Raw genomic sequence first — 20,007 nt, forward strand, 5'->3', positions numbered from 1 at the left:
ATGTTAGGGACTATGTTAATATTATATTAATACTGCAATTCATGATTAATTCATGATTTATTAAGGTAGTTACTACTCGTTAGAAAAGTGTTTTATGTGACCTCATCTAAAGTGAGGACTATTTATGCCTTATAAAGCATTTATTAAGTATTTTGTGTGACCTCATCTAAAGTGAGGACTATCTATGCCTTACAAAGCATTTATAAATGACATTGAAAGGCCAGCAGTGTCTCAAAACACATCGTTTTTTAACAGAACAGGCAAATAGACACAACACAAAGTGATCAAAAACATATTAATATTTATTGCAAGATGCAAACAATATACTGTTAAATACAAACCTCTCAGCCATTAATTCATGTAAGAAACAAACAAACAAAGACATTCTCCTTCAGGAGAACATGGCTGGATACAAAACATTTGTAAATATACGACTAGAGCTAACTAGGAGCTTTGCCTATTAGTTTACATTTACTTATTTAATTATTAATTTTAACCGAGCATATTGATCTCCACTGTTCGTACTTTTCTTCAGTTGCATGCCCCGATGGCAGCCGGCCGAATCTGTTCATTGTTTACAATAAACGAAATCCCGCATTTAAGATGTGGCTTATGATTTAAACAGCACATTTTTAGTTCAGTTAAATCAATCAGCATACAACGATCACATGCAGTGTTGAATTTGGCCAACATCAGTGGAGGTCACACCTTCTAATATTCAAAGGGCCACACTATTTTCTACCACCTTTGGATCCAGGTATGTGTATGGGACCTTCAGATTATTGTTTCTGTCTGCGATGGCCTCACTTAACACTTGAAGCTCTCCTTGGAAATCCTCCATCAGCTTGCAGGGCATCTTCTCACTAAAATGGTCCACTGGGTACTGGCCAAGAAAGACCTGATGACATTAATGATACATTTAAAAAAAGAAATGTTTAGAATGTTTTAAAACAGACTTTTGGCAATATACAGTAATGTACAGTTTCAGTTGGGGGGACTCAAATGACCTCAACTTAAAACAACTTAAACATGAATTTAATTTATGTGATTAAAGACTTGGGCACTTACAGAGTCAGTGGACTGCCTGCTGAGTAGCCACACGGTGGACATTCCCTGAACCGTTGTATTGACAGCAGGGAATGTCTTCATCATCGTGTCCTCACTTGTTGTCCCCTTTGTGGTTGGTGGAGGACATTGTAGGGTGAAGGGAGTGTTGGGCATCCAGCCAGCGTAGTCAAACTGTGAAGAATGAATGATTGACAGATGACTGATTAATACAGTATGAAGCTACGCCATGTATCAGTCTGTCTACTACTTTGGTCCACACTGAAATATTGGATTGGAACAAAGACATTCATGGTCCCCAGAGGATGAATCCTAATGACTTTGGTGATCCACTGATTTTTCCTCTAGTGCCGACATGAGGATAACATTCTTGGCTTTCAGAGGAATGTCTCGAGAACTTTCAGCTGGATCGTCATTAAATTGGTTCAGACATTCATGTTTACCTCAGGACGAACTGTAATAATCTGTGATTTGTGATTTGTGACTTTTCATCTATCAGATCAAAGTTTTTATTTGTCCAATACTCTGTCTTATGACCAAATACCTTTAAAACTAATGACAGTCCTAACAGCCTCAGCAGTACTTTGTGTTTTGTGCTGATTAGAAAAAGCTTGCTGATGCTCGCATGTTAACATGGTAAACAAAGATTGTGATTTTATCAACATTATACCTGCTAAAAGTTAGCATGTTAGCGTTGACATTGCAAGTATGTTAGCATTTGTTGTTTACAGCTCAAAGCATCACCGTGCCAAATTGCAGCCTCACAGTCCTGCTAGCATGGCTGTAGAGGGAATAAACTGCATTCAAGATGTCTGGTGGACAACATTTAAGTTTGACTTCTGTTTGCATTAAGATCATATAATGGTTCATAAATGTGCACATTCATCATCATTACGATTGATCTTGTCTTTAAGCCCACCTGTGCAGGCTTGGGAAAGGAATCCATGTTCAAAAATGTCTGAAATCCACTTCTGCAGTTCAGAGTCTTTCTGGACCTCAGTGTCATTCTTGTAGTAGAAGCTCAGCACTCCATGCACATACCTTTGACAAATGTGGATAAGTTCTGTTAAACACATTCCCAGTTGAATTAGCCATTTTTTTTAATACGCACTGCAGTAGTAAGACATTTTGTTAGACAATTTAAGGCCATCTCTTTAGAATGATCAGTTCTGTTCTTTTTAAGAATTTGCTGCAATAGCTTATTCAACACAGTAGATCAAACAACTTTAAAGAAATAATGTGACATTTTCTGAAACTTGCCCATTGTCTCTCTTGTTGAGAGTGAGATGAGAAGATCAATATCACTCATATCTGTGCGTTAAGTATAGCTCTACAACCTGGTGGCAATCAGCTTTGCTTAGCATAAATACTGGAAACAGTTAGCCTGGCTAGCTTCATATAGTTAAAATATACCAACCAGCACCTCTAAATTTGATTAATTAACACATTGTATTTATTTAATTTAAACTATACACAAACGGAAAATATATTAGTTACATGCCGCATTTTATTCTTGGTAAACAGTTGCCAGGTGCAGGGACTTCCTGGAGTCTTCTGGCTCTCTGGCAACCTCACAGTGATGACAAATAACCAGGATTAAACAAACAATATAAAATGTTGAAGGTGCTTTACAGGCGTTGGGAGGCCTATTTTTGATATTTTGAGAGATCTTCCAGTCTTTGTGCTGAGCTAGGATAATCACCTCTTCATTGTAGCTTCATACTTAACACACAAACATGAGAGTAGTTTTGATCTTCTCATATCTTGGAGAGAAAGTGAAAACTTGTATCTCTGTATGTGTTGAATTATTCCTTTTAATTAAACCCGAAAATAAATTTATATTTCAAATTCTGTAATTCCATTACAGTGCCCTCTGTCATAATACAAGTTATTACATTCAGACGTCACCTGTCTTTGTGTCAACCACACTAATGATTGCTTTTTATTGAAACTGAAGCCTTAAATGTTGAAGGGTAGGGATGCCCCTTCTCTAATCTCACAGAAGTTCTCTATCAAAGTAGTTCAGGCTGTTTCATTCAGAAAACTTTACAGCCAACTGCCCATCTACTCAATTAAGAGGCAGATCACTCATTTACTGAATTGTCATATTTTAAGGCATTGTTAGTCGAACTTGCAGCAGTTTCTCTGGTGACTGCTATGGAGCATATGTTTCAAGTTAAACTGTTTGTCGGATATTGCATTAACATGGACTAACTGAAAGAAATTATGCAAAGAATCTGTTTGTAAAGTGCAAAATAAGATGTTGCAGCTTAACGAATCCTTTATGAGAAACCAACTAAATTACATAAGATAATAAAAGCTAGTAGAGAGGGGAGGATTTAGAGCTCTTGTTTTCCAATACCAGGACACCTGTACGACCTGAGGATGATATCCCAAAGCTTGAGTCCATCATCCCTGTAGTAGAAGTTCGGTACATCCCCCAGCACACGGTCAGCAATGTCATCCGGTATGCAGAGGGAGCGGTAGGTCACTGAGGACAGTGATCTCTTCAGGAGTGTCCTCACACCTTTCCACCTGAAGCTGCAAACTAGGAGACATTCAAATATGTAAGGATTATAGTTAGAGATAAATAATGTACATGACATTGAAAATATATAAATTGTTTTAGGTATTTAGGTGTTTGTCTTTTCGTACCTTAGTGAAAGATCCAGTCTTAGATATTAGAGAACTTCGAGCTAAGTTGTTAATGTGTAGAGTGTAGCGAGTGTGAGGTACAAGGAGCTGAGGGAAAGAGGAAAACTCTGTTAACGTCAAAGCACACATCTTGATGCTTCTATACCATTCAGCCGTGTCACATTTTTTTAAACATATACACACTAACATTATGATTCATCATCTTTGGAAGACACAAAAATCAGCAACTTGAATAAATGACAACTCCAGTAAAAATTCCGTATTCTCCCTTTCAGTTACCTTGTACAGCGGATGCACCATGGGCATGTTGCGCAGCAGTGACACTGCAAAAACTTCAGCCAGCAAATGAGTGCGCAGCAGGTGAACGCTGATTTGATGCTCGTTGAAATCTGCACTTCTCACAAAAATCTTGGCCGTCAACCAGTCGTACTCAGAGTCAGTAGGAAAGAAGATGGGATTATCATCTGCTGGAATCTGCTTCAGCTGCAGGAGAAGGAAGGGAGGTGTGGTTAATTCAATCCATTCAATATATTACCAGTAGTGGTCAATAACGTTAAAGGATTTTCTGAAATTGTTGTATGTTTACTTTAGGTTTCATCTGCTTTTCAGTTAGATACTCTGTAGATCTCTAAGAGCAAATTCATAAATTCTTTGAATCCCATGTCAGAGCACAGGGTCAACTTCAGAACAGAATCCCGACTTCAATGATCTAATGCCTAAATTCTCATGTTTTTGGCCGAGGGAAAAGGGAGGCAATCTGGCAATTGCAATGAAAAGACTTTATATAATGTTTTTTCTCTGATCCACATTATTCATATACAGTATGTTTGCACTCTATTTGTGTAATTTAACTAAAGGTATTTCTGTCTTCTCTGTACATATGACATCTATAGTATTGCATGTCTGTCCGTCCTGGTAGAGTCATCACCACAATAAGATATTTGAGTGTTAATCTCACCTGAATAGCAATTGGCACCATCTCATCATCAGGTGTTTTGTGAAGCAGGACGAGGGGAGCCATCAAGTACTGCTTCTTCCCGTTGATGGTGTTTGTTTTCAGCCCATCCAAACGCTTGTAGTCACACAGGAATATGTTTCCTTTCTGTTTAAAATTGTATTCACATGCATACAGTGTGAATATTAATTATACTAAGTGAACGGAACTGAATGTAAGTCCAACATGCTTTTTCAAATTGAACATGTCATGGAGCAAAATATGACTCTAAGATCAATCAAAGTCAAGACATTCACCTTAATTTCATCTGCCAAGCTGCGATGACAACCGAAGGAGACCATGTCATCACTGACAGGAAAGTTAATCGGCAGGACTGAACAACGTTGGATCAACATGGGGTTCAGACCGTTTAGAAACTGATAGCCAAAGAAGGCGTCCTCCTTCCAAGTTTCTGGACATATTCTATAAAAAAAAGTTGAACTTCATTGAGTTATACATTTTGTGCTAGAAAATCTTCCTCTATCACAGTTATCAGCTTCACTCTACACTGTATGTGAAACTGGAAAATGGGAAACAATGTGTTGCAGAGTGCGGTCAGAGACATGGTTGGACACGGTTTATAATTATGTATCAAAGTCTTGATTGTATGCAATTAAATACTGTTAATGGATTCCTTCTGTGACATTTTTTCCCTGTTTATTAAGTTAAATAATAAAAAACAATTATAACATGTTTTAGGTAGCATCATGTATATCCGAATGAACATAGTTGAATGTACTATCATGCATACAGTAAAAATATTTCATTAAACTACCATGATAGTACCTGATATGTCAGTTAGTTTGGAGCAGGACACCCGATGGATAGTATCCATATCAGGCCAGTTCTCCGTGGATTCAGAAAGTCCGGTCAGTTGCAGGTCAGACAGCCTAGAAAATAAAAGCATAAATGAACTTTATTATTATGTCTTGAATCATTTTCATAGGCAGGTACAGTTACATAGATAGATATCTGACAGAATTGAAGACCTCACCCATTGGCTGCTGTGGAAAGAAACTCTGTTGACTTGGTGTAGGAGAACTGGACCTCATCAGGCAGATCAAGAGGACCCTCTGACCTCATGCAGTGGGGTATTCCCTCTAGATACACATCCCAACTGGTAAATAGAGAAGAGCTGAGTAATGAGGAACTTTGCACAGATACCAGTGTATAAGCAGTTTTAATTTAATATGTAAGCATTATATACTTGACTTCAAAATTGCAATTTTGAAAAATACATTTCAATAAACCCTGGCAAGTGTAACAGTATCATATGGTGGTTAATTTTCACCCAAAAGGGTGTAGATGAATGTTAGTTTTGGGATGCATGAAGTTAAAAAGTGTATAAGCTCTGATTGCTCACCGATAGTCTTCCTCTCGCTCCACCAGCTCCTGATCCCGACTGTACTTGCCAAGAGGATGGTCGTCTTCAAAGACTCTCAGAGCTTGAAGAAAGAAATTTCAACATGGTTTTAAATCGTTGATAAATACAACGAGTTTGTTACTCCAGCCTCCTTATAGACCAGCATTTCCTTATTTTGTCTTCTATGGTCAGTGAACAGCGTACAGGATGTCTGACAAGTCTAATTCACACAAACCTGTTCCCTCTCTGAAGCGGTGCACCTCATTGTCAGAGATCCAGCGGTAGATGGGAAAGTTGTAGGTGTCACCCTCAGGGGATTTCACTTCCATCTTGGCAGGGAACCAAGAGTCTGTAAAGAAGATGAGAGGATGTTGCTCTATCTCAATCAGGACCAGCTTTCCAATGGAGACGGGGGCAGGACACAGTACAACTGGACACCTGGAGTAATGACAGAAATGGGTTGCATATTTGACCAAGAAGTGAACTGTAACATTCCGATAGTTAGCATACAATACTGAATGTAGAAGGATGGACAAAATAAAATGTATACAATGCATGAATATAATATTTATTGGGAGCTCATATGGACTTTTTTTGTTGCTTTGGTCACCTTTGAGGCCGTAAGTTAAAGAGTTACAGAGCAGCACATATCCTGTTGCTGCACATTGTGAGTTGACGAGGGTTTACATCAGCTTCTCTAAATTGATATTCAATTCAATAATCTGAAGTTGAAGAAGAGTGTTCTACATTAAGAGAAGGATATTTCAGACTTACTGCTCCTTTGACGAAGGAAAAAGGCCCTTTGCAGCTAATGAGCCAGGTGCATGCACTCTCCCCATCTGTGCCCACCAGCTTAATATAGACATTGTTAAAAGTGCCGGCATAGGCGATATCGCCAGTGTATACGGTCACTGTATAATCCACCATTTTCACACTGGCAAGCAGAGGAATCCTGGTGGGGAGAGAAAAATAATAAAGTACTGATCAGGTTAACTGTTACCAGATGAACCTTCGTGCAAAGAAACTTTAACATACTCGTATCACAATTAAAATGGCATGAGCAAAAGATATAAGAACTAACATCAAATGTTTTTTTTCCTTACCAATCTATTACAGTCTAATTTTTTTAATCATTTAAGGAAGCGTCTCTCTTACCTGTTTATGAGATCAAGAAGTTCCTTTGATGAACTGTTCTCTTGATGTCTTCAAGTAATCAACACTGATTTCTCATTTTATACACAGTTTTGTGGGAGTGTCGAGTCAGTATCAATAGTAAATAGTTACTTCTGGTGATGGAATGTTGGACATGTATGAACATGAAGATGAGGCAATAATGATGTTGTCTAATGCTGCATTCACACCAATTTGCATCGCATTTGGTGTGAACGCAGCATAAGACAATTACCATTCCACTTATCTGCCCCATTTGCATTTTTTACACTTTTTACAACGTTGTCTTTATTGAAATGTGCAGAATCAAGTGATACAGAGACTGTGACCGTGGCTCACTGGGTAGAGAGGCCGTCCGGTAACCGCTTGCAGTTCGATCCTTGGCTGAGACGTGTGTCAAAGTGTCCCTGAGCAAGACACTGAAACCCCGTGGGCTGCCCCACAGGGATGGGTTAAAATGCAGAGAATAAATTTCCCCACTGCGGGACTAATAAGAGATTGTCCTTTCCTTTCCTCTGGAATGACCTTCCTGCTTACATCAAACAGTTGAGGCCTTTAAATCCTAACATAAAAGTCATATTTTGGTCTTAACCTTTGGTTATTTACTTTTACTTTTCATTACTTCAGATCTCGTACCAGTTGCCATGATCCTTCCAGCAGGTCATTGTGCAATTGTTACCTGGAGGAGCCATATTCCAATATTCCCAGATGTCCCTAACTCTTCCCGAGGTGGGAGTTGAAGACCTTGTAGCCAGATGTTCCCAGTTCACCCTCGTTACACATTTGGGTTTCCCAGGTCTGTCCGGCAGCCTCCCCGCCATCTGATCCAACTCACCACCAGGTGGTGATCAGTTCTGCTCCTCTCTTCACCAGAGTGTCCAAGGCAACGTACCGGTTGCCAGTAATGCAATTATATATAAATAATAAATCATTAGCTGTCTGGGTCATGTTTAAACAAATGTTTTTTTGTACCTTTTGTCATTAACCTTTCAACAGCTCAGTCATTGTGCAATCATTACCTGTCGGAGACATATTCCAAAGATAAAACACACCATGGTTACATTTAATGTCATTCTCACACTCAAACCATGAGTCATATTCCAAAGAAAATAATATAATATCTTGCCAAACCTTGATAACTTTTAATTTGTATTCTAAAACTAAACGTCTAAACTCCTGCCAAATCAAGCACAAAAGCTTCTTTGCTCCACAGCTCATGTGCTATTGATATTTTTCCAAATGCCATGTCCAAACAGATAAAACACACCTTGGTGACCTTTAATTCCATTCCCACACTCAACCTCTGAATTTCTGCCATAAGACCTGAAGCTATCTTCGTCCACGGCCAGTAATGTTTGGATCTCACTCCTTGTGTTTCCTTTCTACTATCTGTGTCAATGGTGGGCTTGTGTTTTGCCTCTTGTGTGTTTGTGTAGTCTTTCTTCTTCCAGAGGAGTGAACTACGAAGCGAGATTGTTGGTGTAGTGAGCTATGTTGAGGCTAAAGGCAGAGTTTTAAATGTCAGGATGGTGGCTTTCTTTTAACCATGCTAGATCACAATGGTAACTTATGCTGCACAACTAACCTGCTCCGTTGTAGCCTATGATCAGTGTTTCGCCTTGAGATCGTCGATCAAAAGTTTCTTGCACTATTTAATATTCTTTTGGAAACAATTACCAAGTAAATTAGTAATGCCACTGAAAGAAGGTATGTAATCATGGTAGTGCATGCATCAAGTTTTTATTTTGCCACAGGAACCGACACACACTCAGGTATTGATCCAAAAAAAAGTCTCATTCTTTTTCCTGTTTTCTTCAGGTAATTTGAACACTTTTCACACAGCATATTATCCATACACTAAAAGAATGGTGGAGGCACAGCAACTACATATTACTTTGGACTATGTTTTTATGATTGATCCTGATTTGCGCCTGATTTCTTTGATCACATCAGGCCTCGTACCTGTGGCCGTTTTCCTTCCAGCAGGTTAGTCATTGTGCAATCGTGACCTTTGGGAGCCATATTCCAAAGAATTGATATTTTTCCAAATGCCATGTCAAAACAGATCAAACACACCTTGGTTACCTTTAATTCCATTCCCACGCTCAACCTCTGAATTTCTGCCATAAGACCTGAAGCTATCTTGGTCCAAGGCCAGTGATGTTTGGATCTCACTCGTTGTGTTTCCTTTCTCCTATCTGTGTCAATGGTGGGCTTGAGTTTTGCCTCTTGTGTGTTTGTGTAGTCTTTCTTCTTCCAGAGGAGTGAACTACGAAGCGAGATTATTGACTTTATTATGATTGACTTTATTGACTTGGAAGCTAAAAAGTACATAAAATTCCAAAATTTGTATTTAAAGGAGACGCGTCATACTGCCTGTATAGAATCACAAGCACCTGCTACCTGGAAGGGGATCTGATCATTTAAACCACTATAAAGGCCAACACAGTGTACTCAGACAAAATGTGACCTTTGACTTTATAAATAACCCATTTCGAAACATTCCTTTCTCCTACAAAATTACATTCCAATATCATTAAACTGCAATTTCAATTACATTTCGAGGGACATGTTTTTCTCTCATATTACAGTCGCAGTTTTCAACAGTTTTCAACAGCCCTCCTCCCACAGCAGACCAGTGTTATTGGATGGGAACTTAATTTTACGAGACAGTGTCATGCTGGTGTGTCCAACATGCTAAAGAGCTGGTAGCCTGTTGCATTGGTTCCCAACTCAATTCAGCCTGACGGTCTGCATCCGCCTACAGCTCCAGAGATCAACCTGAGGGGTCACGAGACCGGTAACATGGCAGCAAAGAAGAAAAGAAGAAAAGGGAACCAATTAATCTTGTTTTTGCTCTTGTTTTGTGAGATTAGGGAAAAACTTGAAAACATTCTAAAGTCAAACTTAACTCAATGGCAATAAAGCTGAAGTCATTTTATTCATTTTATAAACATCAAATGAAAAAATCAGCATTAAATTAATCTGTATCAATAACCTAGATAATTAACAAAGGCACAGGTAAATATGATAAAAAATCGATGGTTTATACACTTATACTGCTGTCTAGTGGTAGAAATGTGAACACTTACTTTGCGTGTCCTTACAGGCTACACTCTGCGTTCACTAAATCAACAGCACAATACAGAGGACAAATAAATATCAGTGCCAACAGCAAGATTTCTGTGAACACAAAAATGACTTTGATTAAACTATGTTACGAACTGTATTGCATCAAAGAATGCACCGATTAATCGAAAAGTTGATTCTTACTGTGTACATGGATAAATGAATATTAAATCGCATGTAGTCAACTACTGTTGCTAACACACTCCCATCGGTCCAGGATTATTTATTTATATTCATTAATGTATTTTCTTCTAATGTTACCCTGTTATGTGCTTGCATCATAGACTATAATAATTTATTGCATACGGTCATTCTATTGCCTTCACTTTTATTTTGAAATATTCTTCTTTCCGGGTTACCTGTTGTGCTTTGCATCTCGTCTTAAAGGAAAAAACAAAAAAGGGATTTGCAAAAACGAAATTTGGCTCGTTATTTGACTTTGGTTTTCTCGTTTTTGAATTCAGACACCAAAAACGGAAATACGACAGCCCATTTCCGTTTTCAATTTGAAACGAAAAACCAGAATATGGTATTTCTGTATTCCCGTTTTTTCGACTGAACGATAAAACAGACTATCAAAACGTACACGGACCGAGTAGGTACGTTTGCTAAAGAGTTATGCTTTGTCTCGTACATTACCGCTTTTTAATAATCGCCACGGTCTCTGAACACATGAGACACACTGGTTGTAAACTGGCGGTAGGAAGAATTAACCTGTAAGAGTCTGTCCATTCTTTTTGGTCTCACTGACCACTTTTCCCTTTTTGGAGAACGCCATTTGAAATAACTTCTCTGACTCACGTAATTCTCTTACTCTTTGTTCTGTTTCCGCATCTCTTCCCCAGTCTGTGTAAATCTCACTCAAATCGGGAAACTCAGAATACACATATTTGATTGGCTGAGCAGCATCACATGATGTGATTTACAACTGTTGGGATCTGACCATGTGCTTTGAAACAAAGGGATCTGGCCTGCCTAGTTTGCAGATACATCTGCAGCCTGATCTGAGTTTCAGATAAGAGCAAGGTCCAAGGAATGTTTAGATGCGAAAGCAATAAACCATCAACACTGCGACCCCATTGGTCAAGGCCCACAGACACCCCAGGAACCCCTGTGGCTCAGCTACCAAACTACAAAACCCCTGAGCACCCCTAAACGCATCACTTATCCCTCTGACCCCGTCAGGGAAAGGAAGCACGAACACAACGTTGCTGTTTTAAAAGAAAGCCTGGGTCTTCAGTTTACATTCGCTGGACGAATAGAGACTGTTTGTTTTGTTTTTGTTTCGCATCCTGGAAAAGGAAGCAGACAATTTGCCTGCAGAAGTGAAGAAAACAGATTCTTTAGAGGAAGAGGAAACACTTCTCTTTCCACCAAGTCGACTTATTCCAAGGACGAGAATTCCCTTGACTTCGGAAGAAATTCTCGGCCACAGACAGTATTATTATTGCGCACAGAGCTGCGCAGCCTGAGACATGAGTAGCTCAGAAGGACCATCTCATAGTAAGGTTTACTTAAGGTGTCTGGGCTTAATTAGTTCATTGTGTTTATTATCTTGTTTGTGTTGCTTAAGTTACTGTGTCATTTAACGTGGTGTGTATGCTCAATAATCGCAGAGATTAACGACCGAGATCGTTAATGTTGTGTAGAAATGACTGTGTATTTCATACTGCTGCAATCGCGTTGAGAGCATTCAACGCCGGTGGGGCCGGAAGTTGTTGTTTCATCGGTTCAAAGGTCAGAGCCGCGGCTTGGTGGATCAAAGATCGTCAGCCGTGTTTCTGTAGATGAGAGTAGACAAAATGTAATCAACATTGAGCTGAGGGCCCGATGCTCGGTGCCAGCCGCTGATAATTTGTTTTTGAACTTAGCTGAATGCGCTGACCATGTTTAATATTCAACTTGCAGTGGCAGTTGACTACATTAGCTCAAAAACACTGGATGGCTTAGGTGGAGACAAGTAATCTTGAGCTAGTGTGTAATTTATGTCAAGAGAAACACAAAAGATACGTTTTAAAATCACTAGACTGTATTGCTGTGCAAAACAGCAGAATGAGTGTGTAGTCTAGTATATCTCACCTTGAATGACATGAGAGTTGTCCTTCAGGAAAAAGTTGTACAAGTACTTGGGGATGAAGGCAGACATGCAGGCATATGCCAGGGCTGTAAAAAGGACAAGTTAAATATGAAAAGAAGCCAAAAAACTAAAAACGAAAAGTAGAAATAAAAACCTTTATTATTCATTACCTTCATTATTAAAGTTTAAGTAGAGGAATGGGGCACACAGTGAATCCAAACCTGAAATGATGGGAAGAAAACAGTTTATAATACAAATTTGCTGTCACATGGTTGTAACTGAGGGCAAGGAAGGGAATTTCCAAGATGTGACATGAGCACCATCTAGTGTCCGGGCATGTGTAGTACAGTAAGGAATAACACAAACAGAGGAGGAGGGGGTTGGGGGGTGCAACAGAGGGTAAAACAAAAAGAATAACAAGAAATGTAACATCATCTCCTGACATCAAGACATGTTGACTCATATGAAAGTGGAATCTTGTTTGGACAAAACTTAAATATACATTTTAAATATGTAATTTAATCTGGCCTACAACATATAAAACAAACAAAGTAAATCTAAGAACATTTCTTCCAAAATAAAAGAGCCCAGAGGAATCAGTCTATATCGTGCTGTCAACATGTTTATTGTGGAGCTCTTGTCTTTGTGGAGTCACTTTATTTAAATGAACCACAGGACCGTACGTGAAACTGAGGTCTAACAATGTATCCCTATCCACAAAAAGTCACCAGTGTGTCTTAAATGGATTTTGTAATTAGTCCTGTTTATTTTCAGATTGCTTTACAAATAGTATGTTTCACAGAATTTAGAATGGAACAAATTAAAATAAGTGCAACTTGGGGAAATAAGAAGTAGGAGCAAGAATACAAATGAACGATGCTTTCAAGAACATGAATTAAAGGCTTATCAAATATCAAAGAAAAATCTCACAGGACACCAATTAGATCTTTTGACACTAAATACTGCCACTATTATTAATATTGATGCCGGCATGCTTCACAAACCTACTTCAAGGTAATCAAGTCAGCTTTGAAAAATGTAATGTTTAGTCAAGAGGAAGAAGGGTTGACGGGTGATTGGTGTGTATGTAGCGTGTACGTGTGAGTGTAAGGCTGCATGTGCAGTTGTGCAAAGTTCGGGAAGACCTTTGCAGAGTTCACTGATGTCCTCTGGGAGTTCCAGATGTGCACAGCGCAGAGAGGAGGAGAACAGACTAACAGGCTTCTTGAAGGGCGTGTAGAGGCACGAGACGCCACTAAACACAGGGTCTCCCAGCAGGTCTGCAGGGGTCGGCCTGGAAGACTTTTGGATGGAAGAAATGTCAAGCATTTCCTTAATAACTCCAGGACATTTTCAGGCAGCACCTGTAAAAAAACAAGCGTATTAGCTCCAGTACACACAATACACACAAGTCCCATTCAAACTCCTAATAATCCCACGAAAAAGTCAAGAAAGATTAGGTAGTGCTTACACAAAACTTAAAGTGGGACTAGATGTCTGATTGAATACATTCAAATAAAAAAGCTTTAAGTGTGTAATTCTAATTTAATGGAAAATATAAAATCTGTATTTCCAGTAATTGTTAAGTCAAGTAAAGTTGTCGACAAATGCTCCGTCAGAGCTTTATCACATATTTCTTGATCTAAATCAGGAAAACTCTCAATTTAGACATTTTAATTAGGCAAAGAACTTTGTATTATTGCTAAGTGAAAACATAAAATAAGATATTGTTTTATATAATACTGTAATGTCAATAATGCGACCTAATTCCGTCTAAAAGCTCTTTCATTTAAAAACACCATTAAAATGTCTTTATTTATTATTGTCTTTATTATTAACTCAGATCTAGGCAGACAATGATTTTGACTTCACCTTGATGGCATCCAGGCAACCATGTTCCTCAGCAAGGACAGTGACAATGTCGTCTATGCAACCTGAGAATGACAAACAATATCACAGAGTAAGCCTAATTAAATTAAAGAGCATAATGCTCAGCACTTTGATTAATTATGTCCTTTTTACTTACCCAAGGTTAGGATGAATTTCAATCTCTCACTAATATCAATATTCTGCAGCAGTCGTCTACCCTGTAATTGATTCACAGCATTAGAATTGATGTGGCAAATGATCCATACAGCTGGAGTTCAGGCCAAACGACATCAAAAAATCTTGTTTGAATGTCTTATTCTTGTCTGAAGATGTTTTTTGAAGGATTCTTACTGCACATAATTCAAACAACAAAACCCCAAGCGACCAGACATCAGTTTTAGGTCCTGAAGGCAGAGGAGCTTCATCATGGGAAGAGTCACTGGGGTGGAAGGAGCCCTGAGCGATCACCTCTGGAGCAAGGTATGATGGGTACCTGAGGTCATGTTCACAGAGCAGATAAGACACATCACTTTTTCAGCCTCTCTGAATAATATGGATATCCAGCATTCCCTATAAGATCAAACACTATAATGAATTACTGGTTCAACAGCTCAGTGTAGAAACATCCCGTCATAGCTTTTCATTCATTTGTCAGCGTTGTTGAGTTATTAGGTTTTAATAATGTCAACTCCATATTATAAATGAATACATAATATTATCTAACAAAAATATTCTATGAAAAGTGATGCTATTGCTCACATTTCTGTCATTAAGTGATGTATATTCAGGTGTTCCTAAGAATACGCATAGCTGTTTGACAGTTACATTTATTACATATTTTCATCCAGATGTTATTGAGAGACATGTGCCATCATTCCTCTTTTTAATCTGCAAAAGGATATTACACAGAGACACTTGGTAGAACACAAAGGCCTTTGGATTAGGATAAAAGTCCAACGATCGTTACAGTTTCTAAACCAGGAAGCTATTTTGATGCCCCAAAAGCTGGTTTCTATGAAAAAGCAATGAGCCATTATGCATCAATGTTACGGTCAATTACCTTTTTTTATGATTTGACTAACAGCAAACAGATACAAGTGAAACGTTGACCCTGAACAGACATGCACATAGCTCAGTGCCAACAGTTGAAGAGTTCCAGAGCGCTAATGGACCTTCCGCTGTGATGAATGAGGAGAACAAGACGTACCCTATGGGGAAATCTACATCGGCCCCATGATCAGTCATGTGATAAAGGCCAAACTTTGCCAGCTTGACATTCCCCTATGAAGAAAAGTATATTACAGTGACAGTGTTACATTAAGCAATCATTTCATTGTCTTTTAATTGGACAGACTTTCAGTCACTTAAAGGTAGACATACAAAAATCAGCACAATTTTACCTTGCAGTCCATGAGCACATTGTGTGCGCTGAGGGCTCTGTGCACCATACCGTGTTTGTTCATGAACTCCAGACCTTCAAGGACCTCATAGGCTATCTGCAGCACCTTCTCTGGGCTAACACAAACAAATACCCGACAGGGTGTCAAACCAATTGGTGACTGGGTCAGAGAAAAGACATAACAAACAATTTATCTAAATGTTCAACACTTTTTAGACATTTAAATACACTGTTTATAATTTGCAAACCTAACCTCAGCCAGTAGATAGCAAGGTCCATGCATAGTATTTCCATCATGCCCGTCAGATACAATTTTAATAATTAACTGATAACGGCTCACCAGTGAAAGTGAAGGTAGGAAACTAAGTGGGTTCATCACATAGACTGTAATAAAAATCTCACCTGGCTGTTTTCCCCTGTTTTTGGAAGTCACTTAAACTGCTTTCAAAGTGTTCAGCAACAACAATCAGCCGTTCTGTAGAGCAAGATGAAAACACACTTTTAAGATTAAAAGATACATGTCATGTATTTATGCTTTTTGATACCTCTACAGTAATGCAGTACAAAACATAACATGAACTTTCCCAAGGGATCAAGAACCTTTTGAGGAACCATGAACTAAACTTGCATTCTAGCCTAAGGAACCAGGGACTAAACTGGGGTCGTACTTCCCCAGATGTAATCAGCTGACAACATGTTGAAATGGTAACTTGTGTTGTTGGACAACAATACAATGCAGTCCTACACTATATTATTTTGTTCACCACTTGTAGATACAAAGCTATATATGAATTAACAACAGACTTGCATGTATTCCACACAGAACAAGAGGATGAAACCACCAGCTTGGAAAGTTAATAAATACCCAGGTTCTACTTTGTTTGCCCGAGTACAATCAAGGGAATGTTTTGGAAAAGCTCAGTGAGAGTAGACATAAAGGGCAGAATATATAATAAAATCAAATGCAATAAAGTAAGAAGAGTCGTACCGTGTTTCCCTCTGGACATGTCCACATACTGGCAGAGTCTGGGGTGAGTGATGGTTTTGAGGACCTGGAAACGTCCCAGGATTTTGATAGAGTTGGGAGTGAGAGGGAGGCCATTGCTCCCACAGACATCATGAGGGAGAGCTGAGGCAAAGAAGGTGAAGGCCCCCAGCTGGGCGTCTTTCAGGGGCCTCATCTTGCCACTGGCTTGAAGCACTGATGATGGGAGATATATCCAACTTTTATTTCAGACTCATGAGTCCATATAGCAACAAACACAAATACAACAACAATATATAAAATACAATACAATTCAATATGAGGACATCAAGACACAGGTACAATCATTGTAGTTAAAAAAGTCACTCGTTGTTAAAAACATACAGACATTTGTACCAATGTTTCCAGAAACAAGAATAATACCTTGTATCACTTTGTGTTGATCAGTTAAGGCTTTTATAATTACATTTTCTGAGTCATTTAATCGACATTTAAATTTGTAGATAAAATTCCTCAACACAGCATGGAAGGTGGGAACATTACGACTCACAAACATATGACTTGCACTTGTCCATCTTGGAAGCTTGTGATTCTGAAAGCATCATTAAATGCCACCTGAATCTTCTTCATTTTTGATTTACTATAACTGCACCACAGGTGGGCTGTATACAGTGGAGTACAGTAGGCTCTAAAGAGAGCTGTTTTAACATCTTCTGTACACATATGAAATTTACGTGCCAGCATATTGGCTTGTGCATACAGTTTGCAACACTGCCGCTGCACATCGTCATCATCACTCATTCCTGATGATGTGACCCAAATATTTAATTTTGTGCACCACATTTAGCTCTTGGCCTCCCATAAAAAACAAAGGAAAATGTAGCTTCTGATCCTCCTTGGTTTTAGCGATCATGATAACACTCTTTTTAGAGTTGAATTTGATGTCATACTGCACGCCATGCTCAGCAGACTCTGAGCAATTGCTGTAAACCAGCGCTATGAGGAGACAGGACCACTAAGTCATCAGCGCACATCAGATGGTTAATAAGACTTTCCCCCACCATACATCCTGTTTTACACTCTTTTAACTTTTTGGAAAGATCATCCATATATAGATTAAAAAGAGCAGGTGATAGTATTCCACCTTGTCGGACGCCATTGGTCACTAGGATGGTTTGATAGCATGGTTTGATGTGAATACTAAAAGTGCAAAATCCTAATCAAATATGGAGGGACCCCTCGCTCTTGTAGTTTGACAAACAATTTATAATGATTAATTCTGTCAAAAGCTTTAGATGCATTCAGGAAACACATAAATATTGTAGTGTTATGTCTCCTGTACTTACTAACAACTTCCTTCAGTGCATATTAAGTCTGTGCTATGTTTACTTTTAAAACCAAATTGATTATCAGTGGTTAATATGTATTCTTGAAGCCTATCTAGGAGAATTCGTTCTAATACTTTAGAAAGTACGCTAGCCAGAGCAATTGGTCGGTAATTGTCAATGCTGGATATTTTACCGGTTTTATCTTTGATTACTGGCACTAACAGAACAGTCAGCATAGAGTCAGGAAGTACGCCATGCAGTAACAATCCAGAAAAACACATTGCAACTTTAACACTGGAATTCTATTGCTAGCATGCTTCAGATGTTCTGCTGTTATTTGGTCAAGGCCACATGCTTTGTTCAATGTCAATTCTCAATGGCATACAGCACTTCTTCAGGTCTAATACACACACCAACATCATTAGGAACATCACCAATATTAAATGTGTCATTCTTAACACTGTTAAATATCCCTATAACCAGTAGCCCCATCAATGTTGGATGGCAAAGGGCATCTTAGTGTTATTGGCAACCTTAACTACTTTCCAGAAATCATAGACATTATTCTACTGCAGCTTTTGAGGAGATTGATGAATACATATGTGATAATATACATGTATTAATGAGCAGAACATTCTGATCATCACCATCATGTTCTCATTTATGTCATAGCATCCGGTGTTAAAAACATGAATGAAATGTCAACTGCTTAACGTCACATGTTTATGTTCACGGTGGCTGAGGCAAAGACCACCATTACAGGAAGTGACAGGTTGACACTGTCAGTGCAAGTACTAGTGAGTAATACATGTAAGTAATACATTCACAGTATACAGCTGTAGATTAACTTCGGAAACAAACGGCACAATGTGCCCAGTGATGCTGCAGATAAACCCATCGTGTGAGCTTAGCTATGTTATGATAATAATGTTAACAACAAACAAAGGAAAACAATAATATAATGTGCATGACATCAGAAAAACGAGTCTACTTACGCTTAATGGTAAAGCTGTATGGCCAAGTCGTCGGAATTAACTCGAAATTAGTATTAAAATATTTGAAATCAATATCTTTTCCTGCCTCTGCGATGTGATGGGAACAGCTGAGTGAACGTGACCAATTACGTCATTATTCTGCGACAAGAAAAAAAAAAAAACATAACGATTATGGAACTTAAATCAAACTGAGTTATTTCAAAAACAACAACAAGGTTGTTCATGAATTATTTTTTCCGTATTTAAAAAAAAAGATGGTTTCTCATTGGAGTTATTACACACAGGCATTATCCGTTGCCTCCTTACATGTTGCGACGGTGTCCGATCTATAGAAGATATGACTGTCGCACTCTGATGGGAAATCTACCGGCCTGTTTCACATCCTGATGCTGCAGAGATCTAACGACCCGGTCCGTGTACGTTTTGATAGTCTGTTTTAACCGGAAATACCATGGTTTTCTCGTTTTTGGTGTCTTGAATTCAAAAGCGAAAAAAACTGAGAACCAAAGTCAAATAACGAGCCGAATTTGGTTTTTGCAAATCTATTTTTTCTTCTTTCCATCCAAGTCATTTTTGAGGGCGCAGCGTTGTTGCTGTTGGCACTGATATTTATTTTCTCCACATATTCTGCTGTTGCTTTAGTGAACGCAGATTGTAGACAGTAAAAGTGTTGACCCATTTCTACCACTAGATGACAGTATACGTGTACTTAAACCAAAGATTTAGTCATATTTACCTGTGCCTTTCTTAATTATCTAGGTTATTGATACAGATGTATTTAATGGTGATTATTTCATCTGATATTTGATGTTTATGGTAAATTTGCAACCTAGTCGAGGATCATTCATCTGCGGATCTTGCTGTTGGGGAAAATACTAATTTTTATAGTCATGTTTTTTTTTTTACCTAATTGCAAAACTATACATCATGTTTTGATTGGTGTTTGGTTCATTCTTATTAAACACTAAGCATAATTTA

The 20,007-nt window shown here is 38.5% G+C and overlaps 1 protein-coding gene and 1 pseudogene across 2 annotated transcripts; both read right to left on the reverse strand.

Moving 5' to 3' along the window:
• Positions 1-313: 313 nt before the first annotated feature.
• Positions 314-7,026, reverse strand: LOC142949601 (polyunsaturated fatty acid lipoxygenase ALOX15B-like; annotated as a pseudogene).
• Positions 7,027-8,970: 1,944 nt separating this feature from the next.
• LOC142949600 (TBC domain-containing protein kinase-like protein) lies at positions 8,971-19,371 on the reverse strand. Of its 2 annotated transcripts, XM_076091331.1 has the most exons (12): positions 19,030-19,369; positions 16,710-16,922; positions 16,124-16,196; positions 15,723-15,837; positions 15,530-15,603; positions 14,674-14,815; positions 14,480-14,540; positions 14,326-14,387; positions 13,599-13,817; positions 12,624-12,674; positions 12,456-12,539; positions 8,971-12,157 (listed from the first exon to the last, which is right to left on the reverse strand). In XM_076091331.1, exons 2-10 carry the CDS (start codon positions 16,900-16,902, stop codon positions 12,639-12,641), a joined length of 975 nt encoding a protein of 324 aa, XP_075947446.1. In that variant the 5' UTR covers positions 16,903-16,922; positions 19,030-19,369; the 3' UTR covers positions 8,971-12,157; positions 12,456-12,539; positions 12,624-12,638. The 2 variants fall into 2 exon arrangements, with proteins under 2 accessions (XP_075947446.1, XP_075947445.1); XM_076091330.1 differs by having other exon boundaries at positions 12,624-13,817; positions 19,030-19,371.
• Between the last annotated feature and the right edge of the window lie 636 nt (positions 19,372-20,007).

The sequence above is a fragment of the Anarhichas minor genome, unplaced genomic scaffold (genome assembly GCF_050575085.1).
Source record: "Anarhichas minor isolate MPS153535 unplaced genomic scaffold, ASM5057508v1 ptg000014l, whole genome shotgun sequence".
Taxonomy (NCBI): Eukaryota; Metazoa; Chordata; class Actinopteri; order Perciformes; family Anarhichadidae; genus Anarhichas; species Anarhichas minor.

Coding starts and splice junctions, on each gene's coding strand:
- LOC142949600 (XM_076091330.1), bottom strand. CDS start 16,902: ATGAGGCCCCTGAAAGACGCCCAGCTGGGGGCCTTCACCTTCTTTGCC. Junction 15,604..15,722: donor ATGTGCTCATGGACTGCAAG/GTAAAATTGTGC, acceptor TTTTCTTCATAG/GGGAATGTCAAGCTGGCAAA. Junction 14,541..14,673: donor TGTTGTTTGAATTATGTGCA/GTAAGAATCCTT, acceptor AATCAATTACAG/GGTAGACGACTGCTGCAGAA.